Source organism: Thamnophis elegans, chromosome 12, assembly GCF_009769535.1.
Source record: "Thamnophis elegans isolate rThaEle1 chromosome 12, rThaEle1.pri, whole genome shotgun sequence".
In the NCBI taxonomy this organism is placed as follows: Eukaryota; Metazoa; Chordata; class Lepidosauria; order Squamata; family Colubridae; genus Thamnophis; species Thamnophis elegans.
This window is the reverse complement of record NC_045552.1, coordinates 40,727,579-40,747,918: the sequence shown is the minus strand read 5'-3', so window position 1 is coordinate 40,747,918 and position 20,340 is coordinate 40,727,579. Positions and strand designations below refer to the sequence as shown.

The following is a 20,340-nucleotide window of genomic DNA, read 5'->3' as shown; positions in this document are numbered from 1 at the left end:
CATGGGATCGTGATGGGTTGGAAATGATTTCACAACTAAAAACAATCAAAGAGGAAATAATTCATGACTAGCAACAACAACAATGGTCAATGACCTACAAGGAATCTTTACATTTCTAAAGCCAATTTATCAAACACAGGCATAACCTTTTTTAAGCTGTCTTCTTCCTCCCAAAGAAAATTTCAAATTTAATTGCTTAGACATACCTTCTGCTCCAGTTCCTTTATCTGGACATTTCTTACCTTCACTCCTTTAAAAATCCCTGGGGCATAAACAGGTTCACCTTTGGGGCCTTTAGGACCAGGCTGACCCTGGATAGAGAAATTAAGAAAACAAGAGGAAAAGATACTCTTTAGCAAAAATAAATAAAAAAGATAGTCAGAATAAATTCAAAGCTTAGTTGTCCTGAAGCTGAAATTAAAAATCTAAGAAATGCATATAGAATTCATTTACATTCTATTGCAGCTATGATGGATGCACTGTTGGAAAATAAGAAGGACCAGTTAGGAATAGATTGTCATGGAGAAAAATCTATCTAGGTGGATCTCCATGAGGTGACATCAACTTGATGGTGCATAATCAACCAATCAACCAACCATCCAATTCAACTCAATCCAACTCAACTCAACTCAACTCAACTGAACTAACCAATTCAATATACATTGAAGACTTTATATGTCATTTGTCATGTCAGAATGTGTTTATTGGAAGACCCTCATGGTATTGCCCTTTTGAAGATAGGCTAGGCTACATACATTACTGAATAAGTACTACTAGTGTATGGTTCAGATAACATTTTAAGCCACAATACACTTTGAATTTAGGATATCCTGTTTCAATTTTGTTTAAACAAATTGAAATCCAGTTATTGTAGTCTACCAACCACACATCATGGCTTAGAATATTGCTCGTTATTTATAGTTGGACTATGATTTGCTATAATGTACAAATCTACCCACTACCATAATAGGACTTCCCCAAAGAGGATGGTATTTCTAGATAGTCATCTGCTCTCAAGATAGGAAAGAGTTGACATGATGTGATAGATATCTATGAGTTTTTGCTTGGCTGCTAAAAAGGGGAAATAATTAAGACTCCCCCAAACCTTTTCACCACAGTTATAAAGAAAGCAGCCTTAGAACTATTCATAGTAGTAACTGTTTAAGACAGTGTTTCTCAACTGCAACTTTACGATGTCTGAACTTTAACTCCCAGAATTCCCCAGACATCTTAAAGCCGTCAAGGTTGAAAAAGATAGATTTAGGTTATCAACCTAAAACCAAAGCTACATCAAGAAATACCGGTGGTCCTTGGGGACCAGGGAATCCGTCTGATCCAGAGGAGCCAGGACTTCCAATGGTACCATTACAGCCGTCTAAACCAGGAAGACCTCTGGATCCTGGCTGACCGGGGTGTCCCTGTTCAAGGGGAAAAAAGAAGCAAAAATTAATATTTCTTAATCACTTCTTAATTTTTTAAATAATGCAAGGGAATGGAATTGGCCTTGCTTAGGAGGACATTCATTTATGTTTGCATACCTGAGCTTGATAAGACCAGATGTGCATTTTTTACACATTTACTCCATACCCATACTTGGGATGCTTTACATATTTACCCAACTGTAGAAAAGATTTGGTGTATTTATTGCATTTATTTATGAGCCCAGTCAATTCCCAACTTTGCAATAGCTCCAGAGGTATTTTTCTCTTCATTAAATGCCAACAACCTTATCCCAATATTCAGGGCTCTCTGACTGTTAATTCTCTTTCCAAACGTTATCATCTTCCGGGGGGTGGGGGGAAGCTAAAATAATTTCCAACCAGTTCTTCATTCTATAAAGAATGCATAGTTGTGTAAATAGTTACCCCAAAGTACATTTGTTTATATTTGCATGCCTCAACGTGTTGGATTAGTGAGATACTTAATCAGTTCGGGGGCTCTGATTCAGTGGGTGCAATCCCACTGAAAATTTAACAAATCCACATTCTTATTAACTGCTCCTAACAAAGGTTTGCCCTGACCAGCTGTACATGAACTGAAGAGACTGGCTGTGCTTTCATCTCTGTGCATTTTCCCGCCACCCTCTGAAACCAAAACAGCAGATGGCAGCAGAAATAGCTATCCCAGAGCAGACTTACACTGTGGCTTTGAATTCTGACTGTAAAACAAAATGAGGAAGGAAGGGTGTGTGTTTCGGCTGCATCTGCAGGGATTGGAGATTTTGATAGCATATTTCCAAGAGGCAGGTTAGTCTTTTGCCACCATGCAAAAATACAGAGCTCCCTGGGCAACCTTAAATCCCCTCCGTGCATCCAAATAACAGAATAACAGATTTGGAAGGGACCTTGAAGGTCTTCTAGTCCAACCCCCTGCTCAAGTAGGAAACCCTGTATCAGTGATGGTGAACCTTTTTGCACCAAGTGTCCAAACCAGAATGCGCGTGCATGCGTGGCACAGCGCGGAGAAACCTGAAGGCCAGCTGGCCAGTGCATATGTGCATGCCATCCAGCTGGTCTTTGGGTTTTTGGCACCAACATGTATGCCAGCCAGCTGGTCTTTGCATGCACTGGAGCACTGAAAACCAGCTGACTGGTGCGCATGCCTGTTTTTTGGCCATTTTTCTGGCCATTTTCAGGCGGATTTTCAGGGCATTTTCAAGCCATTAATTGACATGTTTTCAGGCCATTTTTGGGCCATAAAGAGCACAAAAATGGCCTGAAAATAACCCAGAAAACAGCCTGTTCTTGGGCTGTTTTTTAGGCAGTTTTCAGACCATTTTCCGGTGCTCTGGCGCACACAAAGACCATGTGCACCAGAAACCAGAAGCTCAGCTGGCAACAGCACACATGCCCACAGAGAAGGCTCTGCATTCCACCTCTGGCACGCATGTCATAGGTCCACCTATACCGTTTCAGACAAATGGCTCTCTAATCTCTTCTTAAAAACCTCTGGTGTTGAAGCACCCACAACTTCTGGAGGTAAGTTGTTCCACTGATTAATTGTTCTGACTGTCAGGAAATTTCTCCTCAGTTCTAAGTTGCTTCTCTCCTTGATTAGTTTCCATCCATTGCTTCTTGCCCTGCCTTCAGGTTCTTTGGGAAATATATAAATCTTCTTAACACACATAGCCCTCTGCCTCACAGAAGGGGAGAAGACGGGTGAGTAAACAGGGATGTCTCCCATTGGGGCTGAAGGGTTCAATGGGATGGAGTTCAAGATGTTCTAGAGAACATTTAGAATTTATCATCTGAGAATATAGAGGACAAGAAAGGAATTCTACTAAGAACAGGATAACTGAGATTAAGCAGATAGTGGACTATTCGAGAAGGTCTATGGATTTTCTCAATTATTCAGGTCATGGTTTGGATTTGGATTTGGATTTTACTTTATTTGTATGCCGCCCTTTTCCCTGAGGGGACTCAGGGCGGCTCACAATTCAGGGGGAGGGAAGGACAAAACAAGTTACATACATGAAGACAATACATCGTTAAAAAGTGCAACAGTCATACTATTCGGGTGGGGTTGAAGTCTTTAGCCCCAGGCCTGTCGGGACAGCCAGGTTTTAAGGGCTACGCGGAAGGTCTGGAGGGTGGTGAGGGTACGAATCTCCACGGGGAGTTCGTTCCAGAGGGTCGGAGCAGCCACCGAGAAGGCTCTCCTCCGGGTAGTTGCCAGTCGACATTGACCGGCTGATGGAATTCGGAGGAGGCCTAATCTATGGGATCTTATTGGCCTAGTGGAGGTAATTGGCAGTAGGCGGTCTCTCAAGTACCCAGATCCAATACCATGAAGGGCTTTGTAGGTGACAACTAGCACCTTGAAGCGCACCCGGAGATCAACAGGCAGCCAGTGCAGCTCGTGGAGGATAGGTGTTACGTGGGTGAAACGAGGTGCACCCACGATCGCTCGCGCGGCTGCATTCTGGACCAGCTGAAGTCGCCGAATACTCTTCAAGGGCAGCCCCATGTAGAGCACATTGCAGTACTCCAGCCTAGAGGTCACAAGGGCACGAGTGACTGTTGTGAGAGCCTCCTGGTTCAGGTAGGGACACAACTGGTGCACCAGGCGAACCTGGGCAAATGCCCCCCTGGTCACAGCTGACAAATGATGTTCAAAAGTCAGCTGTGGGTCCAGGAGGACTCCCAAGTTGCGGACCCTATCTGAGGGGCGTAGTATTTGAACCCCCAGCCTGAGAGATGGAACACTTGGCCAATTAGTGGGAGGGAAGCACAACAGCCACTCGGTCTTATCTGGATTGAGTACAAGCTTGTTAACCCCCATCCAGTCTCTAACAGCCTCAAGGCCCTGGCTCATCACATCCATCGCTTCATTGAGTTGGCAAGGGGCAGACAGATACAACTGTGTATCTGTGTATCGTCCGCATACTGGTGGTATTTTATCCCGTGTCGTCGAATGATCTCGCCCAGCGGTTTCATGTAGATATTAAAAAGTAGGAGGGACAGGACCGAACCCTGTGGCACCCCATATGTTAGGGGCCTAGGGGTCGATCTCTGCCCTCCGACTAACACCGACTGCGACCTGTCCGAGAGGTAAGAGGAGAACCACCGTAAGACAGTGCCTCCCACCCCCACCTCCCGCAGTCGTTGCAGAAGGATACCATGGTCGATGGTATCGAAAGCCGCAGAGAGGTCACCTTGTCCCAAAGGTGCTTTTTGAAAAGGCAGCTGGACTTTCTTGTGTTTTTTTCCCCCTTGAAAACATTTTGTTTCTCATTCAAGAAGAATGGAACTGAAGCAGCTTCTTGGATGAGAAGCAAAAGGTTTTCAAGGGAAAAAAACAAGGAAGTCCAGTTGCCTTTTGAAAAAGCACCCTTGGGACAACTATTTGAGAAGCCTCACTTTGCACGATTTATACATTTGGTCTATTACAGAAACTAAAAAGATTTATTGTGTTTCTAAGAACTGTAAGGTTGATGTATGAGGCCAGTCAACCGCTAGGTTTGCAGTAACTTTAAGTGTATTCTTTCTCCATTAAATGCCAACAAACCTATCCAAATATTTAGGGCACTCTGACTGTTCTTTATCCTTTGAAATGTCATCATCATCATAAAACAAGTGAAGAACATTTTACCCAGACAACTTTTTCACGTAAGAAGCTTAAATGGTGGCTTTATATCTGTTTAGGTAAGAAACTTAGTTTGAAAATCTACAGGATGAATGTCATGAGCACAAATTATGTATTTAATTGCAAAGGCCTAATGCCAGACCTGGAACTGAAATCATTTTATGTGATGATCATGGACGAACAAACTTGATTTTTTAAAAAAGATTTTTCTGATTGAGAATAAATATATAATAAAATGAAAGCTGCTCAGCTACCAAGTGTAAGTCAAACTCATTATGGAAAATAGCTCCTGGCATGAATTAAACATTTCCAAATATGACCACCACTTTAAAATATGGCTGTATCACTTTTAAAAACAAGCCTGAAAGGAATTCCTTTTACTAGACAATTAATGTGCAACAAGCCAAAGAGCACTGCCAAAAAGGATGATGATGGTGATGATAATGGATGGATGGAAGGGAGGAAGAAAGAAAGAAAGAAAGGAAAAGGAAAGAAAGCAGGGAGGGAAGAGGGAGGGAAGGTAGATAGAGAGAGAGGGAGGGAAGGAAGGAAAAGGAAAGAAGGCAGTGAGGTAGGCAGGAAGTAAGGGAAGTAGGAGAGGTGGAGGGAAGGTAGATCGGAGGGAGGAGGGAGGGAGGAGGAAGGAAGGAAGGTGGTAGGGAGGGGGAGGGAGGGAAGGAAGGAAGGCAGAGAGGTAGGAGGGAGGGACGGTAGATAGGAGAGAGGAAGGAAAGAAAGAAAGGAAGGAAAAGGAAAGAAGGCAGGGAGGTAGGAAGGAAGGAAGGTAGATAGGAGAGAGGGAGGGAAAGAAGGAAGGTTGGAGGGAGGGAGGGAGGGAGGGAGGGAGTGAAGGAAGGAAGGAAGGAAGGAAGGAAGGAAGGAAGAAAAGAAGGAAGGAAGTCTTGCAGGAACAAACACCCAACAATGTATCAATAAAGCAAAATATTTGTAGCTCAAGGTTAAAATGAGGGATTCTTGGTACTTTCTGCATTTGGTAAGGAGAGAGGAGGAGAGAGAAGAAGCTCAGAGAACACTAAGAATCATTCATAAAAGTCTTTAAAACTTTTATCAGATGGGAAACCAGCTATTGTTCCCCCCTTGTAGAATGTGATCCTTGCTATGCAACCACAGGTTAGTCTGTCCTTTGAACTGAAAAGACTTTGTGCAACCCGCCTGAAGAGTTAATCCTATAAAGGGGAAAAATGTAAATATATTGTAAACCTCTGTATTAATTCCTTGTTTGGGGCTTGGTAGTATTTTATATCAACAAAGCATCTTGTAATAAAACATAGGCGCTGACCCACGACAACTCAAAGCTAACATATGCTGTCCTTCATACATTTATTTATGTATTTAGTTTTATAGCCAGAAGGCTGCAGATATCTCCTGGGGATAAACTAATCCGGTAGAAATATGTTTGTAAAGGGAATCCAGCAGTCCCAAACCTAAGCAGATAATCAGATAAGACTACACAGGATTTAGGGATGAAATTATCTTCTCCTTTCATATCCCTATAAACATCCAGGAGCCACTTTCTTATACTTGAGTTTGGTGCTCAGAGTTTCAGGGTACAAGATCAGTGTTGCTTCTAAGTTGATGGTAACATCTCTCTTCATTGTCTACGGAGATTCTCAGTCATCCAGGTCATGGTGGTCACGAAGATGCTTTTTCAAAAGGCAACTGGACTTTTAACTTAAAGACATTTCCCTTTTCATCCAATTTTTTTAATGTTGTAAGTTGCCTAGAATCACCTATGTATGAGTTCGGTAACCGTATATATTTGCAAAGGGTGGCTCAGTGGCTAAGACGCTGAGCTTGTCGATCAGAAAGGTCGGCAGTTTGGCAGTTTGAATCCCTAGCACTGCATAATGGAGCGAGCATCCATTACTTGTCCCAGTTTCTACCAACCTAGCACATAAACCTACCAAGTAGAAAATAGGAATCACATTTGGTGGGAAGGTAACAGCATTCCGTGCGCCTTCAGCATTGAGTCATGCTGGCCACGTCATGCCAGAGACGTCTTCACACACGGCTTTGAAACAGAGATGAGTACCGCCCCCCAGAGTCAGGAATGACTAGCGCTTATGTGAGAGGGGAACCTTTACTTTCATATATTTGCTAAATAATTAAATATAAATGTTAGCTCACCACCACTTACAAAGGATGCAAAACAGCCTAGGTTTTCTTCAAGGAGAGTAAGACCTTAAAGTTCATACGAGGTGCCAATGGAAGACATCTGCCCAACTTCTCACAGTCATTCATCAATTGATCTGGAAATGACCTTAAACCTATCTGATCTGCAAGAACTGCTTTGCATCCAGAATATATTCCTGGTTTTCTAATGGGAATGTTTTTTTTAACAAGCGCTGAAAGTTTGAACTGAAGTAATACATAGCATCAGAGGTAGGTTTCTATAGGTTCACCCCAGATCAGGCAAACCGGTACTGGTGGTGGCAGGAGGCTCCGCCCACCCGCCCGGACACTTCTGTGCATGTGCAGAAGCGTCGGGGGAGTGAACCGGTACTAAAATAAGTTGAAACCCACCACTGCATAGCTTGCTGCTGGGAAGAGAACATTGAGCTAACCTCATATCATATCTAAAAAGGGGAATGCTTCCTTTCAGGCTCCATGTTGTCAAACAAATTCAAGATCCTCTTCAAATGCCAAGACTCATTCAGTTGAAGCTTCCTGTTTCACACAGTGGGCTAACCAGATATATCAACTACTATGTCCTACTTTTATTTCCTTGCCACTGACGATTCACTGAAAGGGAAGCTCCTATTTAGCTACAAAGCCAGCCCTCAGGAATTTCACTATGGACACACATAAGCCAGTAGTGCTGTTTTCTTCAACTACAGATTGCCATAATTTAATTGACCACTGTCTATGAAGGCAATTCTCACTAATAATCCCACATCAACTTTCCAAGGCTGTCTTGGGCTAAAGGTAAAGGATCCCCTCGCACATATGTGCTAGTTGTTCCCGACTTTAGGGGGCGGTGCACATCTCTGTTTCAAAGCTGAAGAGCCAGCGCTGTCTGAAGACGTCTCCGTGGTCATGTGGCTGGCATGACTAAATGCTGAAGGCACACGGAATGCTGTTCCCTTCCCACCAAAGGTGGTGCCTATTTTTCTACTTGTATTTTTTTTACATGCTTTCGAACTGCTAGGTTGGCAGGAGCTGGGACAAGTAATGGAAGCTCACTCCGTTATGCGGCACTAGGGATTTGAACCGCTGAACTGCCGACCTTTCTGATCTACAAGCTCAGCGTCTTAGCAACTGAGCCACCAGGTCCATTTTTGTCTTGTGCTACAATGCTCATTAGTCTATCGAGAGCCAAAGAGATGACCTTGGAGTAAATATCACACGAGAATTACAAAACATGCATTAAGCCCAGGAAATAGAAAGAGTGAGAAAGAAGATCAGATTGATTATGTCGTAATTCACCATTGCATAAGAGAGAAAGTAGAGGAAATACAGGATTTCAAGACTCTGTTACTAGAGTTTATCTAAAAGTAGTAGTAGTAGTAGTAGTAGTAGTAGTAGTAGTAGTAGTAGTAATCATCATCATCATCATCATCACCACCATCATCATCATCATCATCACAAAATACCGGGACTTGCAAAATGAAGTTGAGAGACTATGGAAAAAGAAATGGTCTGTTGTCCCGATTGTAATTGTAATTGGAGCCCTTGGAGCAATATCTAAAGGGCTACCATACTATTTGGAAATTCTAAATTTAGATGACTTGAACATTCTGACTACAAAAAACCACCCTACTTGGAACAGCTTATATCATCAGACGTTACCTTAATAGTTCCTAGGTCCTTGGTTAGGACTCGAGCTGTTGAGCTACAAACCAGCCTCAAAGGTTGTGAATCTCACCAATGATGATGATGATGATGATGATGATGATGATGATGATGATAATCATAATAATAATAATAGAATTCAAAAAAAGAAGAGCAATGACTTGGACTATCTTAGCGAGTTTGACAATTACATTAGTTTGGCAATTCAATGCCCACTAGACTATTACCAAGAATGACCAAGAATAATGAGAATTGTAGCCAAGTATCTAAAGTTCTAGTACAATGGTAGTAGGAGAAAAAATACAGTATTTTATTTCTAAAATTATCACACTTTATATATTTCCCTTATGTGACTTCTTGGTGTGACACACACCCCCCCCAAAAAAACTATAAGTCACCCAGGGTTCTAATGTCTTCTCTTAAGGAAAGTATTTTAATCCCTTATGACAGATCACTTTTTTTCAAACAAAGACCTGATTTGGCCTTTGAATGGTGTGTTGAATTCTCTCCAAGAAAATGTGGAGCCAGAACTAAATTTAATTTACATTTGGTTAACATAATATTAGGTGGTAAGGACTTAGATGGAGGAGGCTCAAGAAACCCCAGGTCTGCAATGGGGATGAGAAACCATCTCCAGCTCTTACTGTCCACCCCTTCCACAGTGCAACTCAACAATCTACACTCAGGTGTTCATGACTTCACCAGGAATCAAGAATGAGCGAAGGGAAACTTGATGGTGGTTGCTTGAAATGAATGAAACAGAGTTGTTGAAATGCACCATTAAAACTGACACCAGCCATAGTTTGAGTTGCATAGAACAACTCAAAGAAGCACTGCAAGATTAGAAGATGGGGAGAGATCTGGCCCACAGAATTGCCAAGAATTGGACACAACTGAATGGATAACATCATAATCAGTTGTTGAAATGAATCCCCCTGTCTTCAATGAATCTTATCTTTTATCACATATAGAATAACAGAGTTGGAAGGGACCTTGGAGGTCTTGTAGTCCAACCCCCTGCTCAAACAGGAAACCCTGTACCATTTCAGACCAATTGTTGCCCAATCTTTTCTTGAAAACCTCCAATGATGGAGCACCCACGACTTCTGAAGCCAAGCTGTTCCACTGACGAATTGTTCTCACTGTCAGGAAATTTCTCCTTCATTCTAGGTTGCTTCTCTCTTTGATTAGTTTCCAACCATTGCTTCTTGTCCTGCCCTAAAATTGTTAATACAGAACTGGACTATATAAGTAGTAAAATAAATAAGAAAACTAGAAGGACCCTACCAGGAATTCTTACTAAAATGTTAGAAGAATTATCTATTCTGGACACTTGGAGAGTAATGAATCCTGGGGAAAAACAATATACATTTTATTCTAACATGCTCAAATCTTGGTTCAGAATAGACATGATCTGGATGAATTCAGAATTAAGTGGAAATGTACAAGAGATTGAAATTGAACCAAATTTACGGGCAGACCACAATCCAATAAAAATTAGAGCACCCATGAATTCTGAAGGCAAGCTGTTCCACTGATGAATGGTTCTCACTGTCAGGAAATTTCTCCTTCATCCTAGATTGCTTCTCTTGTTGACTAGTTCCCAACCATTGCTTCTTCTCCTGCCCTACCAAAGGTTGCTAATTTCTGGAAGGAATTTCTTGGCCAAACCAAGCTCTTGACAGCCTTTGGCGACTCTGAGCTTTAAGACGATGGACCAGTCCAAATCTAAATTGAAAAGGACGTAACCAAAATCCTACTTACGCTGAACTAAATGTAAGCTCTTTCCTTCCAGCGAAGGGAACGTATTTCTAAGCAAATCCAAACAGGAGATGCACAGTACTTAAGGAAGAGAGAAATCAGCCGAATCGGAAGGCACAAATTTGTGTATTAGGAACATTAAAAGGGGCCTCTTGAGCCCATGCCAGATCCTTCTTTTCAAACAGCCTGTGGTTTTGTTTGGTTTGCTTTTGAACGTACACATACACACACACACACGAGCTGATAGAAGCCAGTCCATATGCTATCGCTCCCTGAAATGTTTCCATTCCGCCAGCCTTGTATTTTCAGCTGAAAAACTGTGACTGATGCATCTCAACGTCCAAACTTCTCAACCTCCTTCCGTGGGAAAAGCTAAACATCTACATCAGGATGGGGTGAGGGCCCGGGAGGGAAAAGAGGGAATGTGCCAGGCAGGTGGGGAGGGGAAGCTCCTTCAGGCCCTTTTTCTGGGACATCGGTGGTTAACCAGCCACAAATACAGGGAGAGACGGACGATATAGATGAGGTTTTCCCAACAGCTGTAGCAACACAATAAATGAAGTCCATCTGGGAGCCGTTTTTTTTTGGTAGGACCTGTGGTGACCTCTTTCCCTCCCACGCATTCATGGCAGCCATCCTGAACCTGTGGGGCTCTTCCTACTATGCTCACATCCCCACTGTGGTCATACATTCACTGCTTGAGGTGTCTCACCTGGTTGCCATTCCTGTAGCATCTTTACTACAGGTAAACTTACAATAGTTCCTTTAGTGGCAGTTCAAATTTACTAAGGGCACTGAAAAAACTGACTTAGGATTTTTTTCGCACTTAGAACCATTGTAGCAATCCCAGGGTCATGCCATGTGATCAAAATTCAGATGTTTGGTAACTGGCATGTATTTAGCGAAAGTAAGGGAACAGGAAATGATACTAAACTATATTTGGGCTTGTGGAAATACCATCCCAGTAAAACATAAAACTGAGATCTGAAAGAAACACCTATAACAACAGAAAAAGGAAGGGAGAGAGGAGGAGAGAACGAGAGGAAGAGGTAAGGAGCGGAGGGTGGAAGGGAGAGAAAGGTCAGGAGAGAGGGTTGGAAGGGGAAGAGGAAGAGTAGGAGTAGGGGAGAGGTAAGGGGAGGGGAAGGAGAGGAGGAAGGAAGGAAGGAAGTGGAGAAGGGAGGGAGAAAAGGTAGTGTTATTACAGGCAGAAGGGATGGTAAATAAAGCAGCCCAAATTGTATATTATAACCTATTACATGGAATAACAAATGTATAAGAATGACAAATGTAAAGAAGAATAATTATGTGAATGTATACTCATAATTGTATGTAAGAGAATAAAAAATAAAAAACTTCTCCCCCCCCACCCAAAATGAAGTCCATCTGAGAGCTGGGTTTTTTGGTAGGACCTGTGGTGACCTCTTTCCCTCCCACGCGTTCATTGCAGCCATCCTGATCCTGTGGGGCTCTTCCTACTATGCTCACATCCCCACCGTGGTCATACATTCACTGCTTGGGGTGTCTCACCTGGTTGCCATTCCTGTAGCATCTTTGCTACAGATAATCCTCAACTTACAATAGTTCCTTTAGTGGCAGTTCAAAGTTACTAATGGCACTGAAAAAACTGACTGAGGATTTTTTTTCTACACTTAGGACCAATCCCAGGGTCATGCCATGTGATCAAAATTCAGATGCTTGGTAAGTAGCATGTATGTATGATGGCTGCAGTATTCCGGGATCATATGATCCCTTGACAAGCAAAGTCAATGGGAAGCCATATCCACGTAATAACTATAGCAATAGCACTTAGACGTCGATACAGCTTCAATGGGCTTTACAGCCCTCTCTAAGTGGTTTACATGGTCAGTGTATTTTTTTTTAGAAAAAGTTGTTTATTTTTATTCAACAAATCTTGCATCATTAATCAAATAGTGTGTCATCTGGGTACAATTTTTGTGTCATCATCTCTAACATTTACCATCATTTTTAATACATTTTATCTTTCCATTTACCTTTACATTTCAATTACACTTCAGTTCTGCTTCTCCCCTATAAATCTGCTTTCCTTCCCCATTTCTTTAATTTTATATCTCTTGTTGTCTATATTCGGTTTCTATCCAGTGATAAAATCTCCCCCGAATATTATAATATTCCGATTCTTCCTTCCCTTTGATTGCCAATGTTAATCTATTCATTTCTGCACAGTCTAATATTTTCATAATTACCCCTCCCTCTGAAGGGATTTTTTTCCATTTTCCAATTTTGTGCAAATACAATTCTAGTGCATGGTCAGCATATTGCCTACAATAATCTAGCTTCTCTTTTTACTGACCTTGGAAGGATGGAAGGCTGAGTGAACCTTGAACTGCTGGCAGTCAACAGAAGTAGCCTGCAATACTGCATTCTAACCATTGCGGCACCACGATTCTAACTATGTTACCAACTTAACAACAGAAAGGTCATAAAATGGGGCAAAACTCACTTAACAAATGTCTCACTTACCAATAGAAATTTTCAGTTGTAGTCATAAATCGAGGATTACCTAGCCAAAGTCTTTCATAGGACCCTTAGTTAAAAACTGCATATTGAACTCATTCTGTTCTTGCATTTTAAGCCATAGTATTTATCCTTAATTGTTATTATGACACAAAGCAATAAGGGTGGGGAGTGGGGCGGTGAAAATTAATGCTCTCAAAAAAATTAAAAAGGAAAGAGAGAAAGAACGAATGAAAACAGATAGGGCAGCCAGAATATGCTTTGAAAGCCCCCAATTCTCTGCTCAACCTGATTGAATTAAACTAAATTAAATCTGCATGTTCAATTTGTTTTTTTTGCTGAGTTTAGGTTGCTGGCTTTAGTGGTTGTTTATTAGTTCTATTGTTAGTACTGACAAAAAGGAAGGAAGGAAGGAGGGAGGGAGGGAGGGAGGGAGGGAAGGAAGGAAGGAAGGAAGGAAGGAAGGAAGGAAGGAAGGAAGGAAGGAAGGAAGGAAGGAAAAAAGGACATAACCTGAAATCTTTTGATTTTCTGCTCTGGTTAGGAGTGATTATATAAAAAAACACACAACTAAACTGCCAGTGGGAGAAAATGAATTCCTAATTTCCACTGTCTGTCCCACTAATTAAGGTCACATGTTGCATACAGTAAAATAAAATGAATCTAAGTGTCTTTATGCATAATTACAGTACTGAAGCATGACATAAATACTTTGTGGAACAAAAATAAGGGGAAAAAATGAGGACAGACTGATGGGACATTTTTGTTGATTTATGGATGTTGGTGCTTAATTTTAGGAATTTGTGTTCCACTTTGCCTTTAAGTTTTTTAATGTTGATTCATTAGTAACCCATCCAGAGAACTTTATACAGTAAGACATCTAGGAAATGTGCAAATGCATCAATGAACAGACAAAAATCACAATTTTCTCCAACAGTCTTAATCCTTCCAACAAATGGGAAAAAGCTGGCTAGGAAAGACATATGCCTAGTGACCAGATATGTCCTTCCTCTTGGAGATGCTTCCACTGGACGGTGAGTCTTTCGAATACTTTTGCAGTTCGCCATTCAATTTGACATGTTATCAAGTCGCTGTCATCTCCTATTGACCTCATCAACGTTATTTTCTCAATGTTCATTCTATGGTCCAGGCCTAGCTGCATTACTGACTGGGTAATGGTCCTTGCTCTACTTCAACCAGCAGCAAAAATTATCCTCTAGGAGCAGAACATAAGAGCTGCCCTACCAACTTCATATGAGCACCTTCACCGTGGCATCTTTGTTGGACTACCCAACATCGACCTCCATCAAGGACCACAAAAACAAGCATTTGAATTCAAACCCAGAGTCATACTTAATGTTGTTGGCCAAAAGCCATACTAAGAGCTACACTTAAGTCCCGGGGGAATCCAAAAAGACTTACCGGAACTCCATAAATTCCAGGGAATCCAGGAACACCCACTGGACCCTAAGAAGATAAAAAGGAATGTAGATAAGTATTGGTCTGGTCATTACAGCTCTAAGTCCACCCCATAAGGCATCCTAGCATAGGACATTAGATATAACATCAAGGATGGACTTGCTATAGACCAGGGGTGTCAAACCTGATTTCATTGAGGGCCGCATCAAGGTTGTGTTTTCTCTGGCAAAGGGCTTCAGGGGGCTGTTGCAGTCAAAAACGGAGCCTGGCAGGACTGTGTGTGGCCCTTGCAAGTTCCATTTTCACTGGCAGAAGCACTGCAGGCCGGTCCTTCACTGTTTCCAGGCAGCCCTGCGGACCAGATCTAAACACCTGTGGACCAACCTTTGAGTTGGACACCCCTGCTATAGACAATCTTTTTGCATTGTTGCAGTTGTACTTTAAAGGGACTAGCGATGGCTCAGTGGCTAAGATGCTGAGCTTGTCTATCAGAAAGGTTGGCAGTTTGATGGTTCAAATCCCTAGCACCATGTAATGGTGTGAGCGCCCGTTACTTGTCCCAACTTCTGCCAACCTAGCAGTTCAAAAACATGTACAAATGCAAGTAGAAAAATAGGAACCACTTTGGTGGGAGGGTAACAGCATTGTGTGCACCTTTGGCATTTAGTCATGCTGGCCACATGACCACGGAGACGTCTTCGGACAGCACTGGCTCTTTGACTTTGAAACAGAGATGAACACCGCCCCCTAGAGATGGGAACAACTAGCACATGTGTGGGAGGGGAAGCTTTACCTTTACCTAGTTGTATTTTGGTTCTCAGTCATGACTAACTCTTTGTGCAAATGCTTTCTGAGAGTCCCTGGATGGTGGGCGAGCTACAGATATGTCAAATGAAGTGATAAGAGAAAGTCTGTGAACCATTTAAAACATTTCATAATCCAGCAGCACTGTAAACTACAGTGAGATCAGTGCTTCAGCTAAGTCCTATTAATAAAGAGATTTTGGTTAAACAAACACAGACCAGTCTTCCTTTCCTTTTGAGTCATACCATGAGCTAAAATAGCTTTCCAATTGTGGTAAAGATTCACACTTGTATACACAATGCTGGGAGGTTCTAAGCGCAACTATGCTGAGTCCCTAAGGGATCACAGCACCTTGACCCTCCTACTGGCAGGTTCTGATGGACACTTTGGAAGTGGCACATAATTTGCACAGCTGTAAGAAATAACTTTTAGTGAAATGCACACACTAATATAGTCTGGGTGTACATAGATAGATGGATGATGTTGAAGATTAGACAGATAGATGATAGATGATAGCTAGATAGCTGAATGGATGGATGGATAGATGGATAGATAAGATAGATAGATAGATAGATAGATAGATAGATAGATAGATAGATAGATAGATAGATAGACAGACAGACAGACAGACAGACAGACAGACAGACAGACAGACAATAGATGGATGGATGGATGGATAGATATGATGGATGGATGGATGGATGGATGGATGAATAGATAGATGGATGATGGATGGATGGATGGATAAATAGATGATAAATAGATGGTGGACGGATAGATAGATAGATAGATGGATGGATGGATGGATGGATGGATGGATGGATGGATGGATGAATGATGGATGGATGGATGGATGGATAGATAGATAGATAGATAGATAGATAGATAGATAGATAGATAGATAAGATAGATTAAACAGACACAGACACACAGACAGGATAACTGGTGAACTTCCAGTAATTTTATTGCCCTGGATATATTAAATATTGCTTGTATCCCAAAGGACACAGCAAGGTTTAAGATTGCCACTACAGCAGAAGGAAAAAAAACAGGATTGACTTTGAAGGTGTGTGAGAACCCTAAAAGCATGAATGAACTTACCTTGTCTCCCTTCATTCCAGCTGCACCTGGTGGTCCTGATACACCCCTCTCTCCTTTCAGTCCTCTCACTCCCTCCGGTCCAGTAAAGCCTTCAATGCCCATTGATCCTTGGTTCCCGATTGGCCCTGGTTGACCCTGCAGAAGAAAGAAATAATGCTTTATTTTGCTCCTCAATGGTCTTTTCGCAGATGTTCCCCTTAAGGTCAATATCAGAAAATCATTGAGAGGAAAGCCCTCAACTGAAGGTCCATGTTCTACCTTAAGAAGAAGAGTGAAGAAGGTGGCATCAGTATGGTCAGAGCTACAGGAAAAAGCCATTAAAAGCCTTTGAAGAATATCTACCAAATCTGTGAGCAGAGAAATTGGGAAGCTGATTTCTCAGAATTTCTCAAGATGTAAAGAGTGTAAGAAAGATGCTCTTGACAGAAATATGTATGATCTGTTGCCAGGATTTTAAACCACAACAGACAGATGATATTCAGAAGTGGCTCAGACAGACACCTCCTAATTCACTGAACTACAAGGAGAAGAAGCCTTCAAAACTTGGCTTCTATCCCAGACCTTGGGGTAGGGTGGATGAAACTCCCTTGGTTATAATTATTAATGTTTTGATATGTTGCTTCGATTGCAATTTCTTTTTAATTATTTTCTGAGAGCCAGTTTGGTATAGGGGTTAAAAGCTTCAGGCTAGAAATTGGTAGACAATGAGTCCAGTGGTGGGATTCAATTTTTTTACTATCGGTTCTGTGGGCATGGCTTGGTGGGCATGGCAGGGAAGGATACTGCAAAATCCCCATTTGCTCCCCACTCCAGGGGAAGAATACTGTAAAATTCCGATTCCCTCCCTACTCCAGGGGAAGAATACTGCAAAATCCCCATTCCCTCCACACTCCAGGGGAAGGATACTGCAAAAATCCCCATTTCCTCCCAATCAGCTGGTACTTGGGAGGCAGAGAATAGGTGGGGGCGGGGCCAGTCAGAGGTGGTATTTATCACTTCTCTGAACTGCTCAAAATTTCTGCTACTGGTTCTCCAAAACTGGTCAGAACCTGCTGAATATGACCTCTGAATAAGTCGTGGCTTTGCCTTAGGGATGAATCCACCTGGATGACCTTGGGTCAGTCACTTTGTCTCATTCCCTGTTATGAAAGCAATGGCAAACCACTTTCAAAATTGTTGTAAAAAAAAACCCTGAAGAAACTAGTTGTGGCAACTGCCAGAAATCAACACTCCAATGCAGACACACAACACATTTATGTAGTTATTTTTGTAATTTGATCCAGTTTACTATATTCAATTTCATTCTTTTTATGTTGCTCCTCATTTCTGGTGAGACGCCCAGAGTTGGTTGGCATCAAAACTGAATATGTAAATAAAAATAATCTCGGAGAACAAAGCTAACATGCCAAACTTTTCAAATTTTGAGACGATAGATTTCAGGGGAACTCTTCAATTCAACTTAAGAAGAGGAAAGATTCCAGCTAAACTTTAAGAATGAATCACCAGTTTGAAAAGACCTACAAAGAAGAGGATTATTGGACAATTTTCAAACTGGTGATTCATTCTTAAAGTTTAGCTGGAATCTTTCCTCTTCTTAAGTTGAAGAGTTCCCCTGAAATCTATCGTCTCAAAATTTGAAAAGTTTGGCATGTTAGCTTTGTTCTCCGAGATTATTTTTATTTACATATTCAGTTTTGATGCCAACCAACTGTGGACGTCTCACCAGAAATGAGGAGCAACATAAAAAGAATGAAATTGAATATAGTAAACTGGATCAAATTACAAAAATAACTACATAAATGTGTTGTGTGTCTGCATGTATGTTTATATACACACACACACACACACACACACACCCCAATGGTGGGTTCTGGATTCTGTTCCAGAGTTACCCATACACGCATGTGTTCTAGCGTCAAATGATGCTTCTGCAAGCCTCCGTGATGCTCCAGCTACTCCGCAGAGTGTCGGACAGGCGCCGTACGTGCCATGCACATGCGCAGAAGCGCCAACAACATAAAGACTGGTAAGGAGCACGGGCAGACAGGTGGACCCTCTGGAGCACCATACCGGAACGGTATTCGGTGCTCCGGGCAGGAGCCAGAACACCCGTATTGGGGCATACCGCCTACAACCCATCACTCTCACACACAGGCATATATATGTATTGCATTTAATTATTGCATTAAACATTAAAAGTTGTTAATCAAATCTTGCGTAGCTTCTTCTCTGGTAGTACTGTACTCCTATCTAGAGCATACAAAACATTTGCTAGACCAATTCTTGAATACAGCTCATCTGCCTGGAGCCTGCACTACAATTGGACATTAATACAATTGAGTGAGTCCAGAGATATTTCACGAGAAGAGTCCTCCACTCCTCTGCCTGCAACAGAATCCCTTATGCCACCAGGCTTGAAATTTTGGGCTTAGACAACCTGGAATTACGCTGCCTTCAGTCTGACCTAAGCGTAGTACATAAAATTATCTGCTACAATGTCCTACCTGTCAATGACTACTTCAGCTTCAACCACAACAATACACGAGCACACAATAGATACAAACTCAAGGTAAACTTCTCTAAACTTGATTGCAGAAAATACGACTTCAGCAAAAGAATGGTCAATGCCAAATACAATAAGAAATAAAATAAATAGATTGCTACAGAAAACACATACCGTGATCTATCAACTAACTTCTTGAAGTGACCAGACACAAAAGAGGACCTCCAATGAACTGGCAGATTCTAAAAATAGACATTTATATTCTGCCACATCTTGGGACTATCAACTGGTTCATTAATTTTTTTTGGAAGGCAAACTCAAAACTTTAGAGCTGAGATAGCCAGCAAAAATTCTACACTTGTTCTTTGAAAGGGCTCGCTTGCGTCAAAGTTTATGAATTATATAATCAAAACAAATACTCAAGCGGCATGAAGAAAAAGCCCCCAATCCTCTGAACGAGTTAAATTTATTCTTTTCGGCTGTAATAACACTGTAAAACAATTTGGAACGCTAGTTTTCATTTAAACAAAAGACCAAGCAAAAAAAGGGAGCATAGCTGCAACATATGGATCACATACAAAGTTCTAAAACTCCATGGAGAACATGTAAGTTCTCTCCCGCATTAGATCTTGTTCCATGCTGGCAGAACAGCATGAAAAGAAGAAAATAAAACAAAGGAATCAGCTTCTTTCCTTTTTTAAAAAAAATCAGAATCCAGGCGCTACTAGAATAACTGTGAGGACATAACTGTGATGACATAAAACATTTCAGCTGGATTATTTTGTACGTGGAAGGTGATTTCATACACCTATTCTGTTTCTTTCTGGAAGAAGGAGAAGAAGATGGAGGAGGAGGAGGAGGAGGAGGAGGAGGAGGAGGAGATTATGGAGCTAGAGATGGAGATGGAGGAGGAGATGGAGGAGGAGGAGATGGAGAAGGAGGAGGAGACAGGAATAGGAGAAAGGCAAAACATTGTGCCATGAAATATTGTTGGTGTGATAGAAAGCTCAAGAGGGTCAAAGAAAGGACCAGGAAATGAAATGTGGTCAATGGATTTCTTTCTTCTTCCAGGAGAATGACATGGAATTTATTATGTTGAATTTCTCTCTGGTTAGAAAGTTAGAAAACTGGACAGATGTGAGATTACTGGTAGAGCTCTCTGGTGGAGAAATTAAATGTGGGCTCTGAATTCTAGTCTATGGAAAGAAAAAATTCTTTCCATGGACCACTATTATTAGTTTATGTCGTAAAAGGCAAATTTCAGAGTTCTTCAAAATTTCTCCCAGGACCCTGAGATGGCTTCTTAATCACAGTAAGCCATCACTAATCTCCCCTATAAGATGTATAGAACCCAA

General features: G+C 41.7%; 1 protein-coding gene across 2 annotated transcripts in view; it reads right to left on the bottom strand.

The window, feature by feature from the left end:
* COL4A6 (collagen type IV alpha 6 chain) overlaps positions 1-20,340 on the bottom strand; it is a 217,305-nt gene that overhangs the window by 79,819 nt on the left and 117,146 nt on the right. For both annotated transcript variants that reach the window (XM_032227189.1, XM_032227190.1), the window contains exons 4-7: positions 16,483-16,617; positions 14,581-14,625; positions 1,302-1,418; positions 243-311 (exon numbers count right to left, since the gene is read on the bottom strand). In XM_032227189.1, the coding sequence (XP_032083080.1) occupies positions 243-311; positions 1,302-1,418; positions 14,581-14,625; positions 16,483-16,617 (366 nt within the window). The remainder of the gene's footprint in view (positions 1-242; positions 312-1,301; positions 1,419-14,580; positions 14,626-16,482; positions 16,618-20,340) is intronic.